Here is a 20,570-nt window from a genome sequence, read left to right on the forward strand (position 1 = left end):
ATTTTGGGTGAAATGTTCGTTTTAAAGACAAAAAATAAAAAGCCCTTCTGCAGCTCATTCTGGTCCCGAGTAAAATCACCTAACCAGGCCTGATGGTTAAATCCTCGTTGGTTTGTGTCTCTTTGTGTTGGAGTCAATGGCTCAGTTGTTGGACTGCTGTCCCAGCATGCACCTGGTGATCCTGGACAGCTCGTAGTGCCTTACAAGGATTTTAAACTGTCAGATCTGATGTTCAGTCGGGTTTCTTCCGTTCCAGTTGGTTAGATTGGAATTCCTAACTGTTATCTCTTTGCTTGGCATTCTGAATCCAGTTTTCCATTTACAGCTGGGTTATGTAACACTCTTCCACCCTCCTCCTGCACCTCCTCCGACTCCTCTTCCTCCTCCGTCTCCTCTTCCTCCACCCTCCTCCTCCTCCTGCTGTCGCAGTCTTTAGAAAACCCATATCTTCATGATAACGATGCCCTCTCACATATATCTAGTTCACGCCTGCCTATCTGCTGTGGATGAACTTTGTATCAGGGTGGTGAAACTCTGGTGTTCATTTGTTAAACCTACTTTATTGATCAGTGTCAAACAGTTCATGTGGATGGGATCGTACTGATGAAAGGAAGTGTTTAACTGCTGGATTATATAAACTTGGGCAGTGATAAACAAGACATTTAATCAAGAATATATTATTCTATACAGATTTTACAGTTTAACAAACTTTTTTCAATCTAATTTTGTTTATTTATTGTGTTGCAGAGAAGTTAGCTAACTAGCTAGCCCAGGCCCAGCCTGCTTGTAAAGCTTCTGCGCAGGCGGTGTAAATACCAACAAATTCAATTCAACCAAACAATTTAATATTGGTGCATATGAGACAACATATATGCAGATAGTGATATATCTGTGATCGGCCAACATCAGATGAAAATGTCTGGCTCATGTTTAGAGACAGGACTTCATGAGTAGACACCAAAAAGAGGTTTTTCTCTTTGAAGGAGGAGATTAATGTCCACTAATGTTAGCAGTTACTCGATTATGTCTCTAAATACGAATACCAAAATGCACCTTTTAGTCTAATATCAGATTATTTCAATCCATTGTTTTGAAGCATGGACATGTAAAATAAAGTGATAGGTGATAGCACTCTATTTTACTCTATTAAACATAACCGAGTGTTATTATTAACATTATTATTATTAAGATACTGATGACGTGTTTTATAGAGCAGAGCTTTGTTCCTCTTTAGTATTTACTGCTCATTGTTTCGTGCAGCTAAACGTTTTTTTAAAAATGATCTGAAATGCATTAATGAGCAGTGATTAACAGGATATGAGCAGCGCATGAGCCGAGAGACCGAGCTGCGCATGTGTCTCTCTCTCCCGCTCCTCCTCGGTGTCTCTCTCCCCTCTCTCGCCTCCCGTCAGCCAGGCGGAGCCGCCGTGCTGCTGCGTGCTGAGTGGAGGTTCAAGATGGACGCTAAACGGGGTTAGTCTGCTTCTAATCTTTTGTTTACCGACCGCCTCTCTGTTCTTTCACATGACGCCTCCGGACACGGTTATGTCGCTTGTATGACCGGTTCAGTATTTGCATGAGTAGCGGGACTGCGGCTTCAGCCCGGGGAGGGTTGGAGGCAGATTGGGTCTCCTGCGGAGGTCACGTCGGACAGTTTGGCGTTTTGTCCCCGCAGTGAGGACCGGGCTGCCGGTGGGGGCTGGCAGCCGCCCCCCCCCCCGGAGGATAATAAAACTCTTCGCGACACTGACCATGTTAAAGAAACGGGGATAGAGCGATTAAACATAGCGAGAAGTGAAACGAGATCAGCCGCCGGGGTTTAGCGCGCTGTGATGCGGGGTCTATTTTTAGCCAGGCTCCGGCGCTGCTAGCACGCCTGCTACCATATGTAGCCAGGCAGTCACATTTGGACCGGAGACCCTCCTCCGCCTCCTCCTCCTCCCCCTCCTCCGCCTCCTCCTCTCATGTTGGCTGGTGGGTCCGTGTCTTCACATCCAGACAATGGCTCTCTGTCAAACTACCGACCACAGCTGCTGCTTACAACATTTGTGTTAGCATACTGAGCCGTAAGATAACGGGGGAGAGCTAGCTGTCAGCAAAGCTAACGTAGTAGCTAGCTGTTAACGCCCACATTTACAGCCGCTGTGCTCAATAAGAGAGAAGCTCCCCGAATATAAACCTCCTCTGTTTCTAATGAAGTCACTGTGAAGCAGCTGACAGGCCTCGTCTTTACTGGAGCCCTGTGTGTGTGTGTGTGTGTGTGTGTGTGTGTGTGTGTGTGTGTGTGTGTGTGTGTGTGTCAGGGTTAACTGCAGTATATTGGACATAGGAGATCATTGTACTGACCATGCTCTCACAGATGACACTGATAGGTGTATTATTGGTTGATTTGTTTGATTTCACTGCACGTTATCAGGGTTATTGATTACATTTTGATTGCTGATGTCAAAGAAGTGTGTGTTTGTGTCGTCATGATACTGACAGTTACAAGTTTGATGCAATACCTTGAAAAATGGCGTCACCTCAGCATCTTGTAAGTTGTAATGAGCATCTTGAAGTGTCTTCTTCTAGAGTCAGGCTAGTTTATTGACCCCTGAGGAGAACTTGGAACGTTCCAGTACCTCCTATAATAGAAATATCATACTACAGAGATGTGAATAACATATAATCAAGAGGACTCGAAATCAGAGCAAGTAAAACAAATATATATATATATATATATATATATACATGCATGCAGTTAAAGAGTTTAAACCAGCAAATGTTAACGGATACATTAAAATTTCTGGATATATTGAAACAAAAGGTTGTATTTTTGTCAGTAGATTAGTTATTAATCAGGTGATCTTCCGTCAGAAGGAAACACAAGACGGGTGATTTTCTCTGACAATGAAAAAAAAATCAGACTACTTCACTGTAATGCAATCTGAGTAGAATATATATTTGACAGATATCAGATATCACTTGGGGGTCGAAGAACTCATGACAGGCATTTGACCTTGTTAAAAATATTGTGACAAAATAATGAAAATAATGATTAGTTGCCACACATCTTTTAATGTGTGTATGCCAATTAAAAGTAATGAAAGATACTCCTCAGTAAAGTTGTAGACGCCTTCAGTCGCTCGCCTTTTATGACCACCTGTCCCAAACGCAAACATACTGAAGAGGTATGGATAGAAAAGAAAGAAAGGCAGCAAATAGTCACATTTGATGTGCTGAAAACAGAAAACTTAAGTGTTTTGTTTGATATGTGACTTAATTTGACATTTTGTCATGGACTTGTCACTTCAGCTTTAAATATTCTGTCAGCAAAACAAGTCTTTTTTCTGTGTATTAATGTTGAGCAGCCGTTATGTAGTGGAAGCAGTCAGTCAGATTTCTCCGCTTGAAAACAACATATTGAAATCTGATGTGAGGTTTTCAGCCTCATAAGCTCTTTTATTGGCTGTTAAATGCTTCTGTTGGTTGGCAAACATATTGTGGCCGGCCGGTCATTTGTGTTGTTGAGCAACACGGCCGCCCTCGCTCACACCACCTGCTATTGTCTCTTCAGTTTGCATTTTAATGCTGCTTTGCTTATCAGCAACACATTTTATCCACAAGAGTTTGAGACCTTATTGTTTAATGGCTTATGAAGTGGATCATGTACCTGCCGAGTTTTACAGTGAACACTTTATTATGGAGGCTCTTCAGCTGTAATGTCGATAAGTATGGTGCAGTTTGACGTGACGTCCTCATGGTTCAGAGTCAGAAAGTACAGCGTGTGTCAGCTGCCAGCCACGTCAGAGCCTGCAGGAAACCCAGGACTCCTTCGCTTCTAATAATGTCCACTGACCTGCCTGGAATTCCCTGGTGAAATATAAGCATGCTCGGTACAGGACACAGGTCATGAACTCAGCTGTCTCACAGCAGAGTCCGACCCCCCAGCCACCATCTCAACACCACCTGTCTGTCAGCTCCTCAGAGAGTCGCCAAGCTCCCTGCAGCACCTGTACGTCAGACGGAACCAGCAGGTTAAACTCCACATAATTACCAGTCACTGAGGCCGGAGTTGTGGGTCCATGGACCCTACTATTACACTAATAATCAGAATTAAAAATGCCTCATGTGACCGCCTAAATGGTAAGAGCCAAGCCCGAAAAGCATTCTCAGATCAAGATGGCTAATAAGTCAATCATTTTTTTAAATTATTATTATTATTATTATTATTATTATTATTATTATTATTATTATTATTATTAATACATGCCACGGCACCCAATGAGCAGTGTCAGGGGTCAGTGCCTTGTGATTGAACATAACGGGATGTCACAAAGAAAAAGACGAAAATCTCCCTAAGTCGGACGAGCTAAGGCGTGGTTCACCTGTTGACCAGGTGTGCAGCGGCACGACGTTGGCTTAGTCACAGGTCGATGAGGCAGCTAGCATGGATGTTAGCTCGTCGTCCACTACAGTGACAGAGCAGCCTTCTCTGTGCCGCGATGGGAAACATAGAACCAGCGGATTTAATCAAAATTAGTTTACAGCGGGTGGCTGTACCTGACCAATTATGGTACGTTTTATGTTGTTTGTTTCACAATACGTGAAAATATTAACAATAATAAGTGCACTAATTTCACAGTGGTTTAGTGGTTCTTCTTCTTCTGGGTTTTACAGCAGCCTGCCTCCAAAAGTTGTGTTGCTGCCATCTATGGGACTAGCACCTTGGTGCACTATATCCTGCTATATAGACCAGTGTCTTTTAAGAATTTGAAGCAGCGTTTTCCCGTCCTGCTTGACTTCTAAAATACTTTTCAGAGTTACTTCTTCCAAGCTAATTTCTTGCAATTCTGAGTAGATCTTGTCTTTGGCAGTCATAGTTTCTACAAGGAATCAAAGCATTTTGCACTGTCTCAGGTTCCTGACATGAACACAAGCCATAGAGCGTTTATTGAAGCTCCTTGCACTACTTATAGGCAAGATAAACTAAACGCTCATGTTGGGTCCACCAGCATCAATATGGCAGCAAGCAGAAGCCAGGGCTCGACAGTGCGACTGTTTTGCTCGCATTTGTGAGTTGATTATTTCCAGTGCGAATAGAAAATTACATTCAGTCGCATCAGTGCGACTCCGACAAAACTGTAGTACATTCACCGTTTTGCTGTTTACGTGAGCACTGAGCAGTAAACACCCACATTTTTTCTGCCGTTTATCCGCAGTTTTGCACAAACGCCTCACTACAGTCGCTCAGTCACTACAGTCGCTCAGTCACTCCGGCCGCTCTGTGTCTGCGCTCGCTGCAGCTGCCTCCTCTCTCCCTCTCTCTCCTGTTGCTGCTTCAAACATGACACCGGCTTTGGGACTGAGGGGTTTGATGATTGGCTGTTCTGCCTTAAGTCCCGCCTCTCTTGCTGTGTTAGATTTTATTGTTCAGCTCGTGCTGATGATGCAGGAACTACCGCAAAATACCCAATAATAGCCGGGCGTTTATTTGTTTCAATCACTTAACAGACCAGGCGTTTATTTGGGACAGGCGTTTAATTTCCTCCTCACAAAAATCCGGATGAAAATGTCACAAACTTCTCCAGCTTCTCTGTGAATTCTCTGGCATCCTTCTGGGCACAACACGTGAAAAAGGCGAAGAAGAAAAACGTGCAGTGTCAGTGGTCACGTCTTCTTCCTTGATGTTTTTTCAAAATAAATTAGACTCGCAAGACAAGCATATATATATAGTTTATTATTATTATTATTATTATTATGCATATTCTTGACTTTGAATGGGAGCTGCTGTAAAGCATTTCTGTTTCTGATTCATATATTATGCAGTCAGTTTTCCATATTTTAAGTTAAATTAAATGAATCAAGACAGATGTCACATTTACATGTCAGGGTGTGGTTATTATAGGTTACTTTAAAAAATGATCCAGGTATACTGATCCCTCCACTTTGGGATAATTAATGGTACTGTTTGTACAGTGCTTTCAGAAAATCAATCACCTGAAAAATGATAACAGAATTCTTCTCACAATAGGAGTGAGAGAAATGATACATCTCAAAATATTAAATATGTTGTAATTTCAATTTTGAAATTGTAATACGTGTTATAACGCAAACCACTATTACTTTTTGCCACCACTGCCAGATCATACTGATTTTGCAGGGACAGACTCTCCAAACAATTAAACGGGAACAATTTCAGTTTAAAAACAAGTCTTTTTTTTTCTTTTTTTTTTCCAGAAAAACAGTTATTTTAATTCTTTTCGTGGCTGGGCCACTATAATTACACATGGGGCCAGTAAAACTCGAATCTACTGGCCAAGCGGGCCAGTAAGAAAAAAATGTTATGTTGGACGCTGGGAGCAGCCGGGTAGCTGTAACTGTAGCTGTGAAGCTTTAGACCTCCACACGAAGCAGCCTGGCCGTGTGCTCGAGGAGCCTCCACTGGAGAGCTATGACCCAGTCCAGCTGTAGAGAGGTGGCTTAGTTCCAAGCGGGTCAGGAGACCAGACTATGTTGACCGCTGGAGCAGGGACATTCTTCCAGTTTAAAAGAGCCAGTTATAACATTAAAATGAGTCTACAGGGTTAGGATTAGGCTAAATAAGTACTTTATTTGTTTGAAAATGACGTTTTTACCAAAATTGCTGAATTTTCATTGTGCTACTAAAAAATGTTGTGTGCTACTACATTTTTCAGCATGGTAGCACAGTGCTACTTGGAAAAAAGCTTAGCGTCAAGCCCTGGAAGCAAATGTAAACAATGCCACATTGTTTCAAATGTACATATATGTCACTGATTATAACGAAATATCTATCATGAAATATCCAATAGTTGGCTTGCACTGTTTCCATGTTGTAGGATTGTCAATCACTGCAGCATTCGAGCCAGTGATTAATACGGAGCATGAAGCCATAATTGGTGGTTTTAGATGCCTTTACTGGCTCCTAAAGCACGTAATTGCCTACCAATTAACTTTTAACTCTGGTTCCATATTGTCTTGCATTAAATCAATCTAAACTGTACTACATCATGAATCTGTTACCTATAGGGCACTGCCATCAGTCAGTTGCTGGCCTGTGTCAGGCCCCTGTCACCAAAAAAAAATGCTTCGCCGCCGGTGGGTCACCCTTCCAACTTACCACCGGGCTTGGCAAGTTTTCTGGGGGAAACCCTGATCATACATTACTTCTGTGTAAATAATTAAAAGAAATGTCAACTATTATAATCAGCCTGTCAAGTTCTTACCAAATGAAATCAATCATAATCAAATTACGAGTAAAGTACCTCTAGAAAGGTAAGATTAGTCTAAAGAACTGTAGCCGTTTCTAAAAGTGTATTCCGACTTCACAAGAAGTTTGTGCCGAATCACAATGGACTAATCCAACAAGTGACAAGTGTGATAAAAATGCTTTTCTGCAGTTTCCACATCAGTTCCATTACAGTCTGAAAAGGCTGCCAAACTGGAAGTGTATTGCAGAAAAAAGCCTGTTTGTAAGCAGCCATTTTGTTAATCAGCCAAACCTGGCAAAAGAACAGGAAGCAGGGGGCGGAGCCAGTGAATACCAGTGTTTATTCACTGCAGTCGGACTCTGAAAGCTCCTGAGAGGCGTCCTGTTTGATGACATCAACAGTAAGCTTAGTGGCAGATGCGTGATCGTTAGGGGCACTTTTGGATGGCACAATAAAATCCTAGTAACCTTCAGTGTGGCTGCTGATGTTGCATCACTATGATGTCATCACTGTGGCGACAGGGCGAAAAGTGTAAGAACGTCCAAAACACACCACAATCAGAAGATTTTTGCATAACACTGCAGGGAGAGGAAATTGAGATGGTAAAGGATTTTAAATATTTGGGTGTAGTTCTGGATTCCAGACTCAAGTTTGACAAACACAACAATCAAAAAGATATCAAAAACTACCAACATTTTTTGATTGCTTCAAACTAATTACACATCATATACCAATCAAAGCAGCACAGCTTTATATGCATGCCATGATTTTTTCTCATATGTCGTATTGTGTTACAGTGTGGAGTCAGGCCTCTCCAACTACAATTAAGTTAATTGCACCTTTGTTTAATCAAACCTTAAAAATAATGGCCAAGAAACCAATAAAGTGGCATCACTGTCACATTTTGAAGCAGTATAATTTGCTTAGTTTTGATAATTTCCTAAAATGTTCATCTGTCAAACTGTTTTTTAAGTGTTTGCAGAACTTGGCACCAGATGTGCTGTGCAGTCTTTTTAGCAGACAAAATAGAAATAGGATCACCAGGGGTACGGAAGTGGTAACTGTAAAATCTCACGCCGTAAGACCTCCTTTGGGCAATCAGCCTTTTCTATAAAGGGTTCCCAGATGTGGAATTCACTACCGACCGAAATAAAACTAACCTGAGACATTAAGATTTTTAACACAAATGGCTGAAACAAAATCAGAGCTGTATGCATTTTTAATGGGTCATGACTTGGTATGATTTTAGATGTATTGTACATTTTATTGTGTTGTTATGTAACTTTGATGTCTTTCTTCTGACCCTCTTAAAAGCCTAACTAGGTACGGGAGTTTGAAACTAGCATTAGCTACAATCTCTGTAAGCAGAACATCAGTCATATCGACTTGTTTGTAACAAGTGGAAGTGTTACTATGTAAACCTGCATTGTTCCTATCAAATAAAGTAAATTAAATTAAGGCTCAGAGACGAGGACAGCGGTGAGTCAGCAGCTCCAGTGAATGTCCTCCTGCAGGGCGAGACTGACAAAGTGACCTCTGACCTCACATTGGTCACTGATAGAAGAGACGCACTTCGAGATGCTCCATCTCTACACATGCACCACCCGTGTGATGTCCAGCTGAGAACGGAAGCAGAAAATTTGACAAGTTTTGACTTTTTCTTCCTGAAACCTCACACTGAGTAATTTCATCAAAGTGGCTGTCACACCCCAAACATACTGATCAATCAGTGTTTCCCCTGAAAACCTCATGATGTCTCATCTGTTCATGTGTTGGAAGGTCAAATTTCAAAGAGTATCCTTGATCAATTATTGGGCTTGTAAATAGAGATGCACCGATCGATTGGCAACCGATCGCAATCGGCCGATAATGCCCCTATCGGTTTTGTTCGGAGTTCTCAAAATAGATCACATCAGGCCGATCAGATGACGTTTAAGTATAAAGACAGTGCATTAACTGCATGCAGGGAGGGAATTTCATGGCCGCCGTTGCCCCGCACTTTGGCCTTGATGCCCCGTGAAAAAAAAACTCATGGTACGGCCACAGTGTCCTCTGTGCCCCTGGCCAGGTCAGCGTAGCGGGCTTGCCTTTAATTACAGCCACCTGAGTGCACAGTAGTCACTCACAGTAACTTCAGTGAGTCTGCGGTTCGCGCAGGTGGAGTCTCATCATCACGATGATCTCACGTGAAAGCCTCTCAAACAGCAGCAGCGTCTCAAAACACAAGAACGAAACTTACAGCACAGCGAGCGAGCGCAGCCGGTTTGACATGATACGTAACTGACTTATGTGGTAGGATTTAGTCCGGTAAAGTTGGAAATATATTCACAGATTCGAACTTCCCGGATCAATAACTCATAAGTGAAACCTTGTTAAAACACAAACGACGGCTCTTTCCTACTGTAGTGAGGAAGACAACGAGCTACAACCGTATGTTAATCAGAACGAGCGTCTGGACATTAACTCTGGTCTGTATGGTCAGCCAGCTGTGAGACGAGGGCGCAGGGACCGTCTACAAAGTGCAACACTGAAAAGAGAAACTACAAAAAATATTCAATAACTTCACTATTATTCAGAGTGTAGTGCCACCAAAATCACTCCACACATCAGTGGTCTCCTGCTGGTTATTCTACAATTTTTTTGTTTGGGAAAAATGTGCTTTGCCATAATTTTGGGGAATTTCTATTGGGAGAAATATTCAATAACACTAATATTCAGTGAGGTGTCACAAAACTCACCTCACCCTAATCCTACTTAACAAAAACTACTTTCTAATGTAACTTTAACTTGATTTTGGTATTAAAAAATGTTTTAATACACAATCCATGTCTTATTATAAATTAGGATGTTATGGTATCAGTCTGAAAGGTAAATCAACACATTTTACTCAGTGGCCTTTGTGCCCTGTCATGTGGCCTTGGTGCCCCTAAAATGATGAAATTCCCACCCTGACTGCATTCCCACTAGTAAGCTACAGTTACTCTGTGTAAGCTGAGTCCAAGTTGTCTCTAAGAGTCTCTAGAGTGTGAAATATTGCACATTGCCTCAGCCTGCAATAAAACGGTGGTCAATTCATGATACTTTCTCATCTCCTAATTTTTATACTTAATAATACAATGTCAATGTTGTGTAAGAAGAAACATTAATTAAATATATGAAAGTTACACAAGACAACAATATAGGAAAATATATGGATTTGACGCTGTGATCGGTGATCGGCAGATACTGCTTTCGGTGATCGGCCCCAAAAATCCTGATCGGTGCATCTCTACTTGTAAACAATCAATAGTTGGATAATTGTAAAAATAAATGATTCCACACAGTATGTTTTAACAAAACAAAAATCAAATAGCATTTAGTCTTAATACGGATATTTTTAGCACGGTTATAAAATCTATGTCACAGATGCGTCAAATGCACGAAAGGACATGATGAACATGGACAACTTGAGGTGTGACGTTGTTGTTTCCCCAAACACATGTTACGTTACATACGTGTTTTATTAAGAAATGCACTGTAGAAGGCAGTTGAAATAATCTCACATGGTGGCGACCTGAGACATGAGAGTCAAAATGTTAAAGAAAATACCGGTACAAGTGTTAAGCAGGCGGACGTTTGTGTGCACAGACCAGGAATGGGACCATTTGAAATTGAAATGTCAAAGGTGTCTTAAATATGTATAGTTTACGACATTATCCCTTGAATCATCAACATACTTTTAAAAGTAGTGTTAAACATTAAATTGCATCACAGATATTACAATAATCTTTCCTGCATAAACAACATGTCTCATCTACAGTATTCCACACATCCTATTTGAACTTTCCTTGTGGGTTAACGGTCAGCAAGTACATTGAAAAGATTTATTGTCCTCTCAAAGCTTTTTAAAATAGATGAGGCAACAAATAGGACTGTGTTATGGAGCCAAACGGATACCACGACCCATCATCCTGATTGTTTTTATCAAACTCCAACAAACAACAATGTAAAATGTATATCAACAAAGCTCCAGGCTGAGCTCAGTTACTCCTCTGTGGATGATTGGCACTAACCCTCAGTCCTCCTCCTCTTCCTCCTGCAGTGGTAGATCTCCTCTACTGGCGTGATGTGAAGACCACAGGCATTGTGTTCGGCGCCGCCCTGCTGCTCCTCCTCTCCCTGATGGTGTGCAGCATCGTCAGCGTGTGCTCCTACATCGGCCTGGCTCTGCTGTCAGTCACCATCTGCTTCAGGATATACAAAGGCATCCTGCAGGCCATCCAGAAGTCAGATGAAGGACACCCATTCAAGTGAGTCAGAGGGTCCAGTGCTGATGTTGCCGGATGCGGATATCACCTACTTTGTGTCAGCGTCACGATTTACAGACGAGGCTTTGCTGGGTAGAAGTGTTTATTATGAGTAAGCTCTTATTAATACTGATGTTTGGAAGAGGATTAGGGCCATTGTTAAAAATACATTTATTTTTAAAAAGTTCTTCACCAGTCGGGTTAGGGTTTAACCCTCTTTATAACCTGTGGGTTCTTTCTACAACATAAGAAAAAAGAAGTGTGGGATATAAAATCAAACAATAACAGGTTCAGGGTTTCAGTGGGACTTCAACTCAGCCAGTCACATCACAGAAATCACTGACCTGATTAATCTTAATTATCAGTCAGTGCTGCAGGCGGTCGGATCTGTCTCCTGATGTCAGAAAGTATGTCGAGTCCAGATAGGAACGTTTTAAGCACAAAATCTTTGAGTAATTGTAATTTTAGTGACAAGGTCAAACGTCACAGCACAAAGAAGCACATGAATGTGTATCCTGTGAAGCAGTGACTGTTTACTTCCTCTTCTTACTGGTGGTTCGTTTCTTCATCCTCCTTCCTGGCTGTTTGACAAAACCTTCTTATTGTGTTTTTTTTACCTCCACACTGACCTCATGGCACATTAGAGGCCAATTAGCTCAGATTAACATAAGCTGGAGAAAAGCAAGCTCACAGAGTCACTTTACAAGCTGATTTCTTCAGATCTTACGGCATCAGAGAGAAAAATGAGCGCTGCAATTAAAAGTCAAAACACATCTGCAAAGTGACTCAAAACAGATTTTATGGAATATTTAGCACCCTGGCTCTAAATAAGCACCAGTCTCCAGCCAAAAAACAGTGGTGATCCATCAATCGACAGTTATTGATACTGGAGACATCATTGAGGGGTAACTGTCGTTTCCAATGACACAAAGTCAGATACAGCAAAGAAAAGGAAGAACAATAACAAATACTGACTAACTAAAAGCAATCCCACTACAGGCCACAAACAAACATGGAATTTGATAAAGAATGAAAATAATGTAAAATAATATTCAGTCAGATAAAACCCATAACATTATGCCGTTAGGGCAGATCATTTAAAAGACTGATAAAATAATTGGAAATGGTTAAGATAAAAATAATGTGAACTGTTTGGGACGTCAATTTTTGAAATTGCCGAAAAGGTTTCAGAGTATTTATTTTAATCTATTAGGTTATGTTAAAGTTTAAACATCTTGCCGGTGAATGAAAGAGTTAATGACGCACCAACTCAGCAGAGGATGATAGCTTTTCTGTTTAAACTACTGTAATCATGGTGTAAGCATGTGTAAGATTCAGACATTCTCATGACCCTCTCCTCTGCTGGCCCCTTCAGGCAGTACCTGGACCATGAGGTGGCGCTGTCTGAAGACATGGTCCACAAGTACAGTGACATGGTTCTGGCCAAGCTCAACAAGACCATCGGTGAATTAAGGCGCCTCTTCCTGGTCGATGACCTGGTTGACTCCATCAAGGTGAGTCCGATGCTGGCTCACAAAGGAATGATAAATTAATATGAAGGCTGGAGGAGTGTTTAAAGATAAAATGTAACAGCGGCTCATGTCGGGCAGTGCCGTCTAAACTGTAAATAACTACAGCATCTGAAATGTGGCAGTGGATCAGGGCCTATTGGAGGGTCAGCATCTCCTGGCCTTAACTGACTCATTGTTTTGTTTGGGTGGGAAACAATTTCGATTCCTCGATGCATCGCCATTCTCTCTAGAATGATTGTCTCAATGCAGATAAGTTAGTAATGGTAATTTTAAAACAGAAATTATTTCGCCTGCTGCAACATTCAGTTTGCCTGCTGCAGAGCGCTACAGAAAGCGCCTGCTGGTTCTCTGCTGTACACGCATGCACACCGAACACACATGTGCAAGTTGTTTATGTTTGAGCGGCGACAAAATGGCTGCTGAGGCTGATCCCTTCACCGATACTGGATGGGTTTCTGATCCAACCTGCGGAGATTTCTGATCCATGAGCCATGTCTGTGCTTTAACGTTGTCTGCTGAAATTACTCCACAAGTGATTGCTGCCGGCTAGCCTGTTAGCTGGCTGCAAACTGTGGAATGGATTTCCTGAACGGAGGTGTGGCTCAGTGACACAGAGTTATGAGACACGCCCCCGTTCAGTAAATCCATTCCACAGTTTGCAGCCAGCTAATAGGCTAGCCGGCAGCAATCACTTGTGGAGTAATTTCAGCAGTCTAACCCTCTGACAAGACGTACACAGTTTGTAAGGTGTGTGGAACTCAACTTAAATACTTCAGCAACACAACTCATTTGAGAAACCACCTTGTGCAATACCACCTAGAGTTGGGAGAGAAGCAGCGACCTGCTGCAGATGCCAGCCAGAGAACGATCAAGCAGGCGGTGGCACAGCTTCAACTGAACTCTGAGAGAGCGAAGCGGATCACGAAATCCATCTTAAGTTTTATTGCATTGGATTTAAGACCGTATTCATTTGTGGAGAACGTGGGTTTTCGGACGATGGTGTTCACTCCAGAGCCAAGATACAAAATACCATCTCGCCGTCCCTTCACTAACACAGCAATATCAACGCTCCACAGGGAAACTAGAACAGAAGGTTTGGACACTTTGATGTAAGCGGGTAGGCAAGTAGCCATGTGTTGGTACGAGAGCTGATACATAGGTCCACAATGTGTTGAAGGGTTAACAGCTACATTGATTATTGCATTGAAAGCTTTTTTTAAAAAAATGTATAGCCTCCAGTATACTGTTTTATAATTTAGTGTCGCTTAGGGATGTGCTCATTGGCAGTAACAGGAGGACTCTGTGTTTATGGATATAATAAAATATTAGAGAAGGTATTTGATTAGTCTTTTTTACTGATCATCACAAAAGTAGGTAGGAAGTGATAAGCAAACTTTAAAAAAAATGTTTTAATCATGCATGGAAATGTACACAAAAAAATAGTTTCATTGAGGTGCATCGATAATCAGAATCGAATCGTGAGGTGCAGAGAGATTCCCACCGCTATTGTTGAGGATGCCAGTCTTCTTTGAGTTAGCTGCTAACTGCTTGTTAAATCTGCGGTTTGTGGTCCAGTGTGGGTCAGTTCCTGTCAACACCTAAAATCGTAAAGTGTTTGACATGTCATGAGTCTAACCTGAATCTTCAGAGCCAGTCATTATCATAAAGAGGATATTAAAGCTGTTTGATGTCTGATGTTGGTGATTGATTACATCACTTGTTTGTTGTCGAGAGGGATGTACCCGTTAATAAACAATCTTACCTGAAGGTCACTCAGGTAAAGCCTTACCCCCGATTTCCACTGGATACGTGTCCGCTGCGTTACTGTCCGCTGCGTTGCGGCTCCGATCCTGTTTTGCTCCGCCGTCCGGCAATCCCTACCTACCGGTTGCAGTTTGAGTCCGCTATGGCGCAGTACAGTAGACAGCTGGCATCACGAGGCCGAGGAGTTCCCGCGATAATCGCATAATCACTCGCGACCGCAGTTATTGGTCTGTGTTATTTAAAAACAACAACACGAAGTGTTCCCGACCGAAGGATCAGCAGAAGACCTTGTGTTTGTCTCTTTTTGAGATTTGTGTGCTGGTGTCAACACGGAGTGCTTGATTTTGAAAAGTAGCCGGATGTCGTTTGTTATTTCGGCGCTTGACTTCCTGTCTGCTCGGTGCTAAATTCAGCTGAATTGCTGCATCGTGCTCCGGCATCTACCAGAAATAGAAGTCCTGCGTATCTGATCCGGAGGGCTTCGGACTGTTGGAGCTGGGACGGAGCAGATACGCAGCGCAGCAGACCTGCTGGGGATTGACACATTGACTAAAGTGAAGCCTTTTTAACATGAATGTCCCGGCTGCTTGGCGAACGGGTGATCTGGTCCTGCTTTACTTTGTAGCACCATAAGCACCTACTTATCTTGCACTTCTACCTCCGCCATCTTGTGCAGTTATCCTGTGCAATAATGCTATTCCTATTTATTTTTATTTTTTTCTTACATATACATATTCTTACACTGAGTCTGTTTAATTCAGACTCTGTATTTACTTATGTATCCAGCCTTAAACAAGGCAATAGTTTTACACTTTATGTAAATGTACATAATGCACAATTACGTCTGTATACAATGCACATTGCCTCTTGTTCCAGTATATAATGCACATAGCATACAGTCCTTTCTATTTGTATCTTTCTCTCCTATCTAAATCTTTTGTAGTATTTTTGAAGTCTTGTTGTTATTGCGTGTCTGTCTAACTGCTACTGTAACAAGTGAATTTCCCCGATGTAGGATGAATAAAAGTTTGACACTCAGTGTGAGCTTCTACTTTTAATTTGGCGGTCCCCTCTACTCATGTCCTTTCAGTTGTGGATTTTGAAGGATCAGCTGTGTTGATCTGTTAATATAAGACAGTTCAGTTTTACTGAGAGCTCTGCAGCTGTCAGAGGCCTGTCGTCACCTCCCTGCACCCTTCAGCCGGCTCCCTTCAGCCGGCTCCCTCCACCCTCTAGTCCAAATACAGATCTGCACTTTGCCCCAGCAGTGACAGAGCAGAAGAAATTCCCTAACAGGGTAAAAATGTCAGATTCTTGTAATCCCATCAGGAGGAAGTTTCAGCCTCAAGAATGTGGATTACAAATGTGTGTTTGGATGTATTGTGGGATGTTCATATTATTCTCCTGCCTTTGATGAACTTTCTGTTGTCATCCTCGCTGAGCCTGCACACATGTTTAATGTGCCCCAGCGGCCTCCAGTCAGAAGTGACACATGGATTTGTTGATCAACAGAAAATGAAATGACAAGTTGTGTGATTACTTGTGTTGTGTTTTTTATCTTGGAGTGTCTGGATCAATACCACTGATGAGCTCATGTCTCCTGTTTCAAGAAACAGAGCTGATTGAATGATTTTAATGATCTTCATGTTTTTAATGAACATTTCTTCTTTTTCTCTGCAGTTTGCTGTGTTGATGTGGATCCTGACCTACGTTGGTGCCTTGTTTAACGGGCTCACTCTTCTTATTCTGGGTGAGGAAACGGGCACATGTGCTGATATGAAGCTGTTGTTTCCCATGATCCTTAGAATTTCACAATGATGAATATAAAGAGACGGCGTAGAGGAAGGAAATCTTTCTTACTTTTGGTCCATCAGGTGGTGAATGAGGGATGTTTAGTGATGCCTGTAGAATAATATAAAAGATCAGATATTTAAACCAACCTGTTGTTTTGGATGGATATGAATATCCGTAGTTTTAAGTTGTTGGTTTTAAATCAAACTAATGAGAAGCAGCACTTCTTCAGTTCTGATCACTAAATTCAGCTTTTCCTCTTCTTCATGTTCTTCAGGTCTGGTTGGAGCGTTCAGCTGCCCGATCATCTACGAGAAACACCAGGTAACAACTAGGTCTTATTAAGAATAACTCAACATTTAATTGTAAAAAATAATGTTTTAATGAAATATCATGGAAGTGACAAAGTCTCAGAGATCATATTTATATCATAGACCATCAAACTCACTGTCCTGCTGCTTTTCTGACAGCAGTGCAAAAAGGTTGTCCACACATTAAGACATAATACATCTGTGAAATGTGTCGGGTGTAACCACCTGTCTGAACAATTTCCAAAGCAAATATTTGTTTTCCAACTGTAACTGAAGAAATCTGTGTGCCTTTCCCTGAATCATCCTAAATCTAGTTGTTAGTCATTCATGTGTTAACAATCTTGATAATGAAATGAGGCACAGAGGCGATTTACAGCAAAATGAAGTCACTATAATGATGTTATGTGTGTTCAGCTGATACTTTTGTACTTTTACTCAAGTAGGTAGTAGTTGCTGTCAGTATTAGACACCTCAGACACTTTTTTCTAGATGGTTTCTTCCAGCTCAGTGAAGGTTTTTATAAATGGTGCACCTGCTGTGTTGTTGAGCCTCCGTACACACTGACACACACAACAACAGACATTATAGATATATTGTAGAATAACAGATGTAATGTGCTGATTCATGTTGTTTCACATGGGAATTATTTGTTTTCCTTCATTAATAAGGACACACCACGTGTTCTGTCACATACTGAAACAAACTGATAAACAGATTAGAATTGTAAGTTGTTGCCGCTAGCGGTCCTGACTCTCTCTCTGTCTGTGTCTCAGGCTCAGATCGACCACTACCTGGCTCTGGTCAACAACCAGGTCAAAGACGTCGTTGGAAAGTAAGTTGACAGTTTCATCCCTCCATCTGTGTTTCCTCCTTCTGTCAACATTGACAACTTCATGAAGACAGTATGTTTTGAGACTAACTTGTGCGTCATGTTTCTGTAAAAGACAGGATACAACAGGTCTTTGATAGATATGATCACAGTGACCCTCTGATCTCTGAAGCTTGACATTACTGCTGATCACATGAACCAGCTGTCTTTTGTCATGACAACTGCACCAGTTCAATCGATAGACTTGAATCAGGGACTGACATTAGGGCAAGGAAGAGGAGTAAAAAAAAAAACTGGGGGGGGGAGAGAACCTCAATAAACACTGAGTGGCCCGAAACCATCCACAAGAAACCCATCAGGTGTGAAACCATGTTGTTTGTTTGACTGATGATACATCGTCAGACCAGGTCTGTTCAGAGTCTGGGAGCCATCGGCAGAAAAAGGCAGTGTGTTTGACATGTACTCTATGTATGATACAAATGTAGATTTGAGACTTTTTAAATTTTCTGTAAAAAAAAAAAAAAAAAAAAGTCAGATGTATTACCTCTCAAGGTTTGAGAATGAAGTCCAGAAATAAAGAGAGAATTAAGAGAAAAATGTCAGAAATTTTGATTCCCTCATTATGATCATTTTCTGAATTTCCTGTCATCCTGCAGGATCCAGGCAAAGGTGCCAGGGATGAAACGTAAAGCGGAGTGAAGTAAGGACAAGTGGGAGTTTGGATTCAGGAAGTCCTGAGAGGAAGATGGTTGTTGGGGAGGGGGTTGTATGTGGGGAGTGGAGGGGGAGATGAAGAGAGGCATGAGGAGACGAGGGGTCTGGCGTGGCACAACCCTTCTAACTTTATTTGTCAAAATAAAAACACTTGTTTTCCAGTTCTGAATTCCTTTTTTTGTGTTTTCTGGAAAAGTTGAAGCAGGTCAGAGTTCAGCTGAGGTTCACGACATCGGCGTCACCTTGATGATATATAGCGTTTTTTATTTTAATGGAGTTTTGAAATGTTTGTTTCTTTGAGAAACACATTTTAAACTTCTGTAATCTGCCCTCTTCCACCCAGTGCATTGTGGGAGTAGAATGCTCTTTCAGTTCACCTCGGTGGGCGTTGTTTGTCATTTTGTGTTTTCCCTTCCCGCAGCTGAGCCGAGCGGAGAGATATCTCTTTCTTCCTCTGCTGTTTTTGTTAAAGTCGAGCAGCAAACTGCTCTCCATTTGTATTTGTTCTTATTTTGAGTTCAGAGGTGGGAAGTATTTTCTGATTAAACTGTCGTGTCCCTCAAGCTTCGAGCTCGTTTCCTCTTTAACCTGCTGCGTGGTTTTGACTCGATGTGATGACTGATGAATTTGTGAACGCCGTCTTTGATTCCTGATGAGGCGGCGGGGAGGGGTGCGGGGAGGGAGGGGAGGGGGCGGGGCTTGTACTACCATTTAAAGACTTTCATCGCTTCTGAGTAACTCTAGCTAGAATCATCTAGAAAACCTTTGCCAGACAAATAAAACACACGAATTACATAGAAGTTGTTATTTCCATGTCATTGCAGCTGTCTAGTAAAGAAAACTCTGGAAGAAACACGTTTACATTCATCCACATCAGATAAAATATTTAAAAAGTGACAAAAAAAGAAATGGGATTTAAAGAAAAAAATAACCATACTGTCTGTGGAGCCAATATCTTAATAAAGTTGCAACTTGATGTGACTTTGGGAAACCTTCGAGCATTTGTTTGTTATGCAAGTATAATTGTGAATGATAAACTTCATACTTCAATTGTGACGATAAAAAGCTTCCAGCCGGGAGCCGTGTTTGTGGAATGCATTGTGAGATGTAAACAATTATCAATAAAGCTTCTAGACGAAGAAAGTCCAGCCTCCTCGTCTGTTCCTCATCTTTTGTAAAGCCAGTTTGCGTCTGACTGCGAAATACTGAGGAGAAAACATTCTTAATACATAATGAATCTTAGCAAAGATGACAGTATAGAGTTTGAAATATGCCTTTCTCAAGTCTCAATTATATAGTAAGTAGAATGATGTCATCATTTTGAGAGCAAAACAAAATATTAGTCAAAATGATTAGGTGCATGCTCGGCAGGCCTGAGTGGCAAGTAAACTAATGTCCTCAGGCTGACCTAAACTGTTTTCTCCTGTTTCTGATGGGGGAAAAAACCTTTGGCCGAGATAATGTAATCTAATCTTCTCTACACGACTCACAATAAGTTAGGGATATTGTGAGAGACTCAGTGGATTTCATACATACAGTGTTGGTAAAATGGTGTCACTGTGTACAGTGTGCCTTACATATTGGGGCCAATACCAAAAAACTAAAAGACAACCCTTTTCAATGTGGCATTAATTTCAACATTCTGTGGGTATAAAAAGCTGGTATTGTCAGTAAGTCATTCCAAGTTCATCATTCAAACAGCCATGAACACACGACGTCACTTAACGGACGAGCAGCGCTACCTGGCCATAGCGCGCCTTCGGGTCTGTGGCAGGCAGTCAGATGTTGCTTGTGAACTTGGTGTGTCTCAAAGTGTCATCAGCAGACTTGCATCAAGACACAGAAGTACTGGCAGAGTTCGTGACAGACCCAGGAGTGGAGCCCCACGAGTGACAGACCACAACGATGACCAGTACCTAAGGACCTATGCACTCAGACATCGTTATGCAACTGCCACACAGCTGCAGGCCCAGTTACGAGATGTGAGGGGTACTAGGGTTTCCAGACAAACCATTCGAAACCGACTCCACCGCTTTGGCTTGAATGCCAGACGACCGTTGCAGGTGACTCCACTGACACCAAGACACCGCCGTGAACGTTTGCAGTGGGCACAAGACCATGTGACCTGGACA

At 41.8% G+C, this 20,570-nt stretch overlaps 1 protein-coding gene across 13 annotated transcripts in view; it reads left to right on the forward strand.

Moving 5' to 3' along the window:
• rtn4a (reticulon 4a) overlaps positions 1 to 19,581 on the forward strand; it is a 45,418-nt gene extending 25,837 nt beyond the window's left edge. For 12 of the 13 annotated variants that reach the window (XM_030442517.1, XM_030442518.1, XM_030442519.1 and 9 more), the window contains 6 exons: positions 11,293 to 11,500; positions 12,873 to 13,011; positions 16,474 to 16,543; positions 16,862 to 16,908; positions 17,669 to 17,727; positions 18,381 to 19,581. In XM_030442517.1, the coding sequence (XP_030298377.1) occupies positions 11,293 to 11,500; positions 12,873 to 13,011; positions 16,474 to 16,543; positions 16,862 to 16,908; positions 17,669 to 17,727; positions 18,381 to 18,423 (566 nt within the window). In that variant the 3' untranslated portion in view covers positions 18,424 to 19,581. Of the gene's footprint in view, positions 1 to 1,322; positions 1,474 to 11,292; positions 11,501 to 12,872; positions 13,012 to 16,473; positions 16,544 to 16,861; positions 16,909 to 17,668; positions 17,728 to 18,380 lie in introns of those variants that run through there. The other variant, XM_030442527.1, reaches the window with a different exon arrangement.
• Positions 19,582 to 20,570: the final 989 nt, after the last annotated feature.

Source organism: Sparus aurata, chromosome 15 (genome assembly GCF_900880675.1).
Source record: "Sparus aurata chromosome 15, fSpaAur1.1, whole genome shotgun sequence".
Taxonomy (NCBI): domain Eukaryota; kingdom Metazoa; phylum Chordata; class Actinopteri; order Spariformes; family Sparidae; genus Sparus; species Sparus aurata.